Genomic DNA, 10,229 nt, shown 5'->3' on the forward strand with positions numbered 1-10,229 from the left:
AGAAATCCGCAAGGTAAAGATCTGCCAGTGGGAATTACAGAGGGATTTATTGGCTCAAGGCTCCGCAGACCCGAAGGGGCTCTGGGAAAAGACTTCTCAAAACCGGGGATTTTAGGTTCCACAGAGACTTTAACGAGGAGCGAAGAATTGCCGGCTACTTTTCTCGGTTGCCAGAGGGCCAGCGTGTAGAGCGCACAGTCAGCCAGCGGTGGGTTTATTATTACTCCAGGAAAAAAAAAAAAAAAAAAAAAAAAAAAAAAAAAAAAAAAAAAAGAAGGAGAAGTAACAAAAAAAAAAGCAGAACCTGCCTGACGTGGCGGGCGGAGCCCCCGCGGGCCAATGCGCGGGGCCGGGGGCGGTGCAGGAGGAAGCGGGGCTCGGGCCGATGCGGGCGGCGGCGGCGGACCGGGGGCACCGCCCGGGCTCGGCAGCGGGCAGCGGCTCCTGGCTCCTGCCGCTGGCGGCGGCGCTGGCGCTGCTGCTCACGCTGGTGGTGCGGCAGCTGCTGAAGCAGCGGCGGCCGCCCGGCTTCCCGCCCGGCCCCGCAGGGCTGCCGCTCCTCGGCAACATCCCCGCGCTGGGCGCGGAGCAGCCGCACGTCTACATGCGGCGGCAGAGCCAGATCCACGGGCAGGTACCGCCGCTCCCGCCGCCGCCTCCTCGGGGCCCCCGGAGCGGGAGAGGGGCGGGATGGGGCGGGGCGGGCATCGCTGCCGGCGGCGGAACCCGGGGAGGAGCAGCCGGGAGGGACGTGCCCCGGAGCTGTCCCGGAGCGGCCCCGAGCGGCTCTCGGTGTGGTGCCCCCGGGGCGGAGGCAGCGGCGCGGGGGGCGGAGCGCCCCGCCGGGGAACGGGAGCCGGGAACGGGATCGGGACCCGTCCCGTAGGAGCCGGGACAGGCCCGCGGCAAACGGGAAGGATTTCCACCTATCTCTCCCGCCGCAGCTCCCTCCTTAGGCTCCTGCTCTTAGTTCTTTTTTTTTTGGGAGGGGGTGCAATGCTTAAACTGGTGTCCTGTAAATGGCAATAACTCCCTTGTTTCATATCCACAAGTCCTGGGCTTGAAATTAACAAAATTACAACACTGAAAGAGCAGGCACTGGGATAAGGCAACATTTTCACTGAAAACACCTTCCTTCAAAGTACCTCCAGTGTACTTTCAATGTACCTTCAGTGGTGTATTTGGGATACTTACTTACAGTCCCTTAGTGTTACTATGTAAGAATGGATTTATTTTCTTTCTGTACTTTCTTACAGATCAGGTTTTTCTTTTCATCAGCAGTGTATTCTTACAAGCATCGTAAAATTTAACTCCAAACTAGATCTAAAGGGGAAAAGCAGGCATGTGTTTTGGCAGTATGAAAAAAAAAAAAGTAAATGTGTTTCAAGCAAAATACCAGGACAAGCAGAATGGCAATAGGAAGGAAAACGTGTCATCAAATAAAGTAAGCTTTCCACTTGCCTGGAATGCTGTATGTAGTTCTAGTTGCTGTCAGAAAAGATCCTGAAGAATTTTGAGGAACTTGAAAATGGCCTATTTGGGGTGCTCTGGAAAAATACAATAAGAGAATTTTTTTTTAAGTTATGTATGACATAGGAATAAAGATAAATAAGCTAGATCAAAGTACACAAAACTCACAAATGGTATACAGAAATCTCTTGGGAATGTGTTCTTGACACATAGAAAAGAAGAGCCATTATAACAGTGAAAATGTCAAGGTTGCTAAAAGAAAATAGTCACAGACTCTAGAATCATTTAGGTTGGAAAAGACCCTTAAGATCATTGAGTCCAACCATTAACCTCATATGAAATCCACCACTAAACTATGACCCCAAGTGCTGCATCTGCACAGCTTTTAAATACCTCTACGGATTGTGACTCCACCACTTTCCTGAGCAGCCTGTTCCAGTGCCTGACAACCCTTTTGGTGACAACCCAGTTGTCGCAGAATGTGTAATTAGACTAATATAATTTGTTATTGTGGAGGTCAACAGCTTTGAGATGAAGAAAAACACAGAGATTTATATAGGTAAAAATACAGATTTATAATGCTAAGGAAAGTATGGAAAGGGACATAAGATTTCAATCTTGAGTTTAGCGTCGGTTACAGTTTTTAAAACTTAGGTTAAGATTTTAATTTTGCTTATCCTGCAGAAGTTTATACCTTCTGCAGGCTGTATTGCATCTTTTTCCAAAGCATCTAATGCTTTGGAAACAGGAGATGGGCCTAGCTGGGCTGTGCTGTCAGTTGTTGGCTCTCCTCATGGCTCTCACTGCTATCATCTGCTGGTTCTTTGGGAGCCTGTGCAAAGTAAGCTGGTGTCCGGGTTCAGACACAGAAAGGACTGAGAGCAGCCTGGTTGTTCTCTCAACTGACACCACTTCAGTGTCTGCCATTCTTAAGTGACATATTGGGAGTCTGTGATAGGAATTTCAGCCATACTGCCCTTAACCAAATTAAGCTGTTGAATTTACCTTGACTCAGGCAGGGAAGAGAAGCAGATACTGTAATACAGCTTTTTTCTCTCCTGTGGAAATGGTCTCAGCAAATTAAGAAAGTAGACAATACATGTACTTTATTTCTAGTGCTTACTAAAAAATTTTATACATAAAGTATATAACATAATATTATCGGATAAATATATACTTCTACTAATACCTACTTATATCTACTAATGCTAGGAGAAAGTACATTTTTTTTTCTGAAAAATATGCATTGTTGTACCAAATTCACATTTTTTTAATGACTGTGAAAGTATCCCAGTCCCTGCTTTGGAGAGCTGGTTGCTTTGGGTGCACAGCAAAGCACAGAATGTAATGAGGAGTAATTTGCTTTATCTTTTGACAGAGCAAGTTATCTCACAACAGACTCTACTGTAATGCCACAACTGTGCCACCTCTGGTTACCTGTATGCCCTACTGAAAGTTATTCAAGTATTTTGCATTGTTTAGTGTTGTTTCACCTTTTCATTACTTGTTCTCATTATTTGTTCTTAGGACTTGGTTGTAATAGCGTTTTACAATTTTTATTTTTTTTCCCCCAAAGATCTTCAGTCTTGACCTCGGAGGTATATCTGCTGTTGTACTGAATGGCTATGATGCAGTGAAAGAATGCCTCGTTCATCAAAGTGAAATCTTTGCAGATAGGCCGTCTCTTCCCTTGTTTAAGAAGCTGACAAACATGGGAGGTGAGTGCTAATGTCTTCTGTATAATAATGTAATTTTTGTCCAATAGATGGACATAATCACATGAAACATTGGCTTTAGCCACTTTCTCTGCTTAGTCTCCTTTCATAAAATACTTGATGCTTCTTAAACAGTTTTGTTTGGAAAGGCTTGTCAGTCTTGGACTATGTTCCATAGAAAGATGTCTGAAATTTTTTTTGTCTCTCTTTTTGTCTTGTTAAATGATTTTATTATCTTATGGGGGAAAAAAAATTAAGCGTTGCATAAAATACGTGTCAAAATATTTTTTCAGGCTTACTGAACAGTAAATATGGCAGAGGATGGACAGAACATCGCAAATTAGCTGTAAATACCTTTCGAACTTTTGGATATGGTCAAAGGTCCTTTGAACACAAAATTTCAGAAGAATCTGTGTTTTTTCTTGATGCCATTGATACATACAAAGGCAGACCGTTTGATCTTAAGCACTTGATAACAAATGCTGTTTCAAACATTACTAATTTGATTATTTTTGGAGAACGTTTTACTTACGAAGATACTGAATTTCAGCACATGATTGAGATTTTTAGTGAAAACATTGAATTAGCTGCTAGTGCTTCTGTATTTTTATATAATGCTTTTCCTTGGATTGGTATCTTGCCATTTGGGAAACACCAGCAGCTGTTTAGAAATGCAGCTGAAGTTTATGACTTTCTTCATGATCTCATTGAACGTGTCTCTGAAAATAGGAAGCCTCAATCACCTCGACATTTTGTAGATGCATATTTAGATGAGATGGATTGCAATGAAAATGATCCAGAATCTACATATTCAAGAGAAAATTTAATTTTCTCTGTTGGAGAACTCATCATAGCTGGAACAGAAACCACGACAAATGTTTTAAGATGGGCAGTGTTATTTATGGCTCTTTATCCAAACATTCAAGGTAAGAAATTTGATATTTTGAGGAACTGATACCCTTTCTTATTGCAAATTTAATATGCCTTTTCAAAGTCGTGCAGTGATCCATAGTCATTACCAAAAAGAAGGTTTCTGTATATTACTCTGTTGTATCATTTACCAAACATACTATGGACAGAGGTGAAAAGTTTGTTTTATATGCAGATGAAGAGGATATCAAAAGTCAAGTGTCATGACAAAATTTTAACATATTCTTTTGTGAGTACATTTTTATGAAGCTTTAATATTTTTAAGTATTTTCAATATATTTAAATTTAGTGTTGTGATGCATGGTCTGTTGTTGGCAGATATACTAACCTATGCTGTTAATAAATAATAAGGAAATGCAATTAAATATGAAAGTAATAAACTAAATTAAAAATATACAAACATCAGCAAAAATGTAAATCAGGTTGTAGTTAGTTTAGGTACTATTTCTTTTTATCTTAAGTGCCTCAATTCACAATAAATTTACACATTATAGACATTCATATTCATACTTCTGAAAGAACAGAAATGGCATTTAAAAACAAAGAAGATGTGTTACATTCACTCTGAAGTAAGACAGCAGTAGGTGTCTGAATGTCAGCCCAAACATTTTGTGCAGAAGTTTGGATTTTAGAAGTGAACAGTCATGTCTCTAATTTCACTGCCTCCACTTCCCTTTTCCTGTCAAAACCTTAGCAGTGCTTGGTTCAATTAGGGACTTCCAGTATTTGGAGGAAGAGCAGCCAAGATAACTTGGACAGTTACTGCTGATACTTTGACCAAAAATCATTGCTCTAACATCAATTTCATCATCATTTCAGAGTGGGGACAATAGCACTACCTGTAGCTATAAGGCTTTTGAGCTCTCAAGTTCTGCATAGGAATCAGGTATCTTTATGTATGAAAAATTAGACTTTCTTCTTATGGTAGTATGTGCATGACTCTATACATTCTGATTTTCTCAGCTAGAATAATTTTTAATTTAAATCTTGGGGCATAAAATGCCCAATTCTAAAATTGGAGATCAAATTTTATATTTACTTTTAAAGTAAATACAGCTTTACTTGGAAAAAAAAGAAAGTGAAAATATGATGGTATCTTATGTTAAGGCCTGGCATGCTATAAACAGTACAAATCATTCAGCCTAAATAAAGAAGTTGATGCCAAAGCTCTGTTGTTGCTGCTGTTATCATTATTTTAAGTCCCATATTCACTTAGCTGGTTAAAATATCTGGCTAAGCAAGTAGAACCAAAGTTTATTCAAATATCTCCATAGAGCCATAACCTCTTACATATTTTCTTACTTTCATTTATTCAGCTATTTAAGTTAGCTGATGAATTAACTGAATGAACTGATTAAAGATTTTTAAAAATGGGAAAGCTTTCTTCTAGCCTAGGTAAAAACAAGATTTAATGGGATCTGAGATGCTAATTTTAAAGAATTTGAGGGACATGCTTAAGAGAAATATGTAGCTTCAGCTCAATCAGTTCAGCCAAAAATTTTTTTTGTGGAAGCTTAAAACTATGATTGCCATTTTTAACCAGTCAGCACATTCCAGCTGATATAAAATAAATGAGTTTTTAAAAAAAGAAATATTGCTTTTCATGCGTCTGAGTTCCACCAATTAATTTATATGCTTTACACAGAATAATAAGGAAATCTACAAAAAAAACACGTTTTGTAAAATTAAAAAAAAAATAAATCTGATTTTATAGGTACTTACATGATCCATATTTTAGTTAAAACTGCGTTAAGGGTGATAATTAGGCAATAGGATGTGTTTATGCTTTATATTACATAAAAAGCCCAAATGCAAAAAGATCCATTTAAATCAAAGTTTCTAATCAGTCTGTCCTGGCTCACAAACAACATTCATATCTTAAAACAAGAACATCCTTATTTCTTCTCAATTAGCATCTGACCAAGATACTGTTTCTCAGTATCAAGAAAACTTTGTAGTTTTGTGTCTGCTATGCACTGACCGATTTTGTAGAGATCCACTCACCTAAAATAATCTTATCTCAGATCTTGCAATACAATGAGTTTCTGAATTTGGATTTAAAAACAGTTCATCTGGATAAAAATAAAAATTGCTGTTATTTTTCATTTATTTAGAATTTCTTTGTCAAACTATTACAATATGCACTGACACACCACTACATCACAAGTGTGCTTTCACTAAGCTACTTTTCATCTCTGGTTGAATTTGTTCCTTTTCAGTTAAATTCTGGCTCCCGTGCCTGTTAATTCTCACTGTGTTTTTTCAGATATTTTAGGTTCCAGAGTGAATGATTTTACACTCTGACAATTCTAAAGAATCATAGCAGAGTTAAAAAAGGGGAAGTTCAAGTGGCTGTGTTCACTCAAGTGTTTAATGTACTTTATCTTTTACATACTTTTGCTTGTTTCTTTAGTTTTGAAGAGCTCCAGAAATAAAAATATACACAAGAAAAGAAAACTATATTAAAACACGATTTTACTGAGAATAACTACATTCTAAATGAAGATTAGTGGTATCTATGCTAGGAATAATTTCTACTAGCTGGACAAGAAATATAGAGTCTAAATTTAAAAGTTTGTAAGCTACTATATTTTGTATAAGATACTTCATGTTTCAGTAGTCTTTTAAAAGTATATATTTTAGTTTAAATTAAAATGTAAAGGCTATTGCACAATAAACATCAGCTTTTATTGCTGTTCCTAACAGGCCAAGTTCAAAAAGAGGTCGACCTAGTCATTGGCCCAAACAAAATGCCCACCTTTGAAGAGAAATGCAAGATGCCATACACTGAGGCTGTTCTACATGAGGTTCTGAGGTTCTGTAACATAGTTCCACTCGGGATTTTTCATGCGACTTCCAAAGATACTGTTGTGCGTGGTTACTCAATTCCTGAAGGCACCACAGTCATTACAAACCTCTACTCCGTTCACTTTGATGAAAAATACTGGAGCAATCCAGAAGTGTTTTTTCCTGAGAGATTTTTGGACAGCAATGGGCAGTTTGTCAAGAAAGATGCATTTATTCCTTTTTCACTAGGTAAGAGTGCTTCGTTCCACTGTTCCTTTTCATAAATCTAGAGATGTATAACATAGAGGTGATGGCAATAAAGGGACAGAATGATATCCTCTGTTCTGATGAAACAGATTTTTAAAGATATTCAGTATAATGCAATCTGGAGATCACAAATTTTGGCATAATATCTTTTATATAGGTGAGCTCATTATTATATGTAAACTAACAAAAATACACCTTAAAAAGTTGTAATAATTGCCAGTTAATGACTGGAAGTAGGTGTAATTAATAAAATAGTAAGGGGAAAAGGCTGAAATTAAGAGTATAATTTTTTAAAGCATCTTCTGTCTAGATTGGTATTTCAAGACAAGAAAAAGTAGCTAATAAATATGTCTAAATAAATTTGACAATTCGTTTCGGTGGCATTTGTGAGGTGAGAGCAACAAATTCTCTAAAATCTGTTTCTTATTGTAAATTATCACTTATTCTTCTTACACAATACTACCAGCAAGTTCGTACAGCTCCTCTTAGAACACAGAAATTATCATTCTTATTCATAGTAAGAGTGAAAATACAACTGCAGACCTTTAAAGTGTTTTTAAAACCTTTTCAATCCAGGAAGAAGACATTGTCTTGGAGAACAGCTAGCTCGGATGGAAATGTTCCTGTTTTTTACTTCATTACTGCAACGATTTCACCTGCATTTCCCTCATGGCGTCATTCCAGACCTCAAACCAAGATTAGGAATGACATTACAACCACAGCCTTACCTCATCTGCGCGGAGAGACGGTGAAGAGAAGGGTCAGGATTGTCAGGTGGAGCACAGTGCTCCAAGCTGCAGCTCAAGATCCACTTTGCCTTATACTTCTAAACATGTTCATGCCAGAAAGCCAACTTAAAGGACTTGCAGATAAATTCTGGCTGTTTATGCACAAATAAATAATTTCTTTTTATTTGGTTTTCGCAGAAAAAAGTGTGGAACACATCCTGTGCAAAACTGATGTTTTCACTACACGGGTCTATTTTAAATCTAACTTCTGGTATGTGTTTTATATATTTAATTACTTAGCAAATCATTTTACTTTGAGAGGATATTTTTATAAGCATGGAGAATATGGTTCAAAATGTTTCTACTTGAATTCATCCATGGAAATCTCATTTACATTATTCCAACTAAGCTGTTCTTTATAATTCTCCTTTAAGTTTTCATAGCTAAAAAGGTTTAAAAGGCATCTATTTAAATTTCTGTAACCAAGAATAAACTATCTTTTCCAGACTTGACAGATTGTCTATTAAAGCATTTTAATCCTTCTTTCTCCTTGCTCTGTATTCCTAGGTGGTCATAGTTTTCTAGTGAATCAGATAACTGAATTCACTTTCAGGATCTTTTATGACTTCCTTCTGATTTAGCCAAGTATGCAAAGTATTCAATTATTGCCATACTCCTGACAATTACAGAAACCTTATGGCAGTATTTTGCATTTCCAGACACATGTCCTCTATTGCCTTCCCACACAAAGCACTATGTAATGATTAATCTCTGCTTAAATAGTCTGAAAAAAAGCAGTGTTTATGTTACCAGAGTCACATGTAACTATCCTATGAGTAAAGAAAATAAGCTGCTCATCATTCTGACCAGAGAGTTTTTGGGGAGGGAGGTTGGAATAGGATGGAGAGAAACACCTTAATTGCATTTTAAGCACAAATATTAGGCATAGGAGCTACTCTTGACTTCTGCCAGCTTCATTTTCTATTCTTGACAGCTACTCCTTTGAGGTTAATGGTAGATAAAAGATTTGTGCCTGCAGACCCTACAGGAGAACCTGATACTCTAAATGTGGCGTGTTTGGTCCCTGCCATGTGGGGAGAGAGGGCCTCAGAACAAGGTTCAGAACAAAACATGCGCTGAGCAAGCAGCTATTTGAGGACAAGGCTGAGTGTCAGACCTCGGGTTTTATACAAATAATGCTTCAACTTGGAGCTGCAGGAAAATTGAAAGGCAGGAGTTGGTGTTTTTCTGCCGACCTGATGTTTTCAGAAATATTTCCTTTCCTTTGAAACAGCAAAAGAGAAGAATCAGAGCTAATACCAGTTCACTTACATAGTAGCCTGTTGACTTCAGATGCAGCAGGTCCAGATTAGTTTACTCATCTGAGGGTAGTCACACCCACATGTCCCACAGCCAGCAGCTCATATTCTTATTCCTCATGCTCTGAAGAGGGTGGGCAGGCTGCTCCACTTGCTGAATAATTAACTGCCTTTCACAGAGAGGATTTGAGACTCAAAAAAGAGAGAAAGGACGCAAGTCTGATTGCTCTGCACTGGGCACACCATGAAAACCATGAATAAACCACTCCTAAGACACTGGCAAACAGTGGGGTTTAGGAGTTGACTGAGGCATTCCTGGATACCTGCATAAGTAGATGTTGGGTGCTTGTGAAATGCAAAAGTAAAAATTGTGGAATCTATTGAACTGGGGTGCCTTCAGTATGAAGCAACATCGAAGAGTTCAAGCTACAGTTCTGGGCTCATGTTAATTCTTTCTATACCCTTAAATCAAACAGACAGAGTTTTGTCAGTATCTAGTCTTGCCTTCTGGGTTGCAAGAACTCCAGGCAATCCTTTGGTTTAAACATGATTGAAATACTGCTACTTGAAGTGAGGGGAGGATTAAAAACCATCAAGAACAAGTTCTTTCAGGGGGCTATGCTCAAAATGCAGCTGGACAGTTATAATTCTCTTTTGCTGAGGTATTTTGAGATCTAACTCCTGACTAGTCTTTAATCCATTTAATGAGAACCATATTGATTATATGTCGTTCTGGTTTCTAAATCAAAATGCCTTTTAAAAGCCTCAGAATATCAATCCAAACTTTTACCATTATCTGCCAACTTATGGTCTCGTTTAAGTAATCAAATACATTTGACAAACTGTCTTTTCTATAAATCTTTATCAGTTTTAGTTATATCTACACATTCATTCTGTATCAACTTTTTCATTATTTTCCCTCTGACTTAGAATTATCCTAATGATCCAATTTAATAATTTGTAATACTGACATAAGAATAGTATTTTCCAGTCCTCTGGAATTTCTCTATTGT

The 10,229-nt window shown here is 38.1% G+C and overlaps 1 protein-coding gene across 3 annotated transcripts; it reads left to right on the forward strand.

Annotated features, from left to right (window-relative positions):
• The first annotated feature begins 385 nt into the window (after positions 1 to 385).
• Positions 386 to 9,233, forward strand: LOC127478528 (vitamin D 25-hydroxylase). 3 transcript variants are annotated; one of them, XM_051804395.1, is made up of 5 exons: positions 386 to 634; positions 3,047 to 3,188; positions 3,479 to 4,111; positions 6,822 to 7,151; positions 7,746 to 9,233. In XM_051804395.1, exons 1-5 carry the CDS (start codon positions 386 to 388, stop codon positions 7,919 to 7,921), a joined length of 1,530 nt encoding a protein of 509 aa, XP_051660355.1. In that variant the 3' UTR covers positions 7,922 to 9,233. The 3 variants fall into 3 exon arrangements, with proteins under 3 accessions (XP_051660355.1, XP_051660356.1, XP_051660357.1); XM_051804396.1 differs by lacking the exon at positions 3,479 to 4,111 and having other exon boundaries at positions 454 to 634; XM_051804397.1 differs by lacking the exon at positions 386 to 634 and having other exon boundaries at positions 3,049 to 3,188; positions 3,915 to 4,111.
• Positions 9,234 to 10,229: the final 996 nt, after the last annotated feature.

This window comes from Manacus candei, unplaced genomic scaffold (genome assembly GCF_025592945.1).
Source record: "Manacus candei isolate 608988 ecotype Guabito, Panama unplaced genomic scaffold, ASM2559294v1 h1tg000060l, whole genome shotgun sequence".
Classification (NCBI taxonomy): Eukaryota; Metazoa; Chordata; class Aves; order Passeriformes; family Pipridae; genus Manacus; species Manacus candei.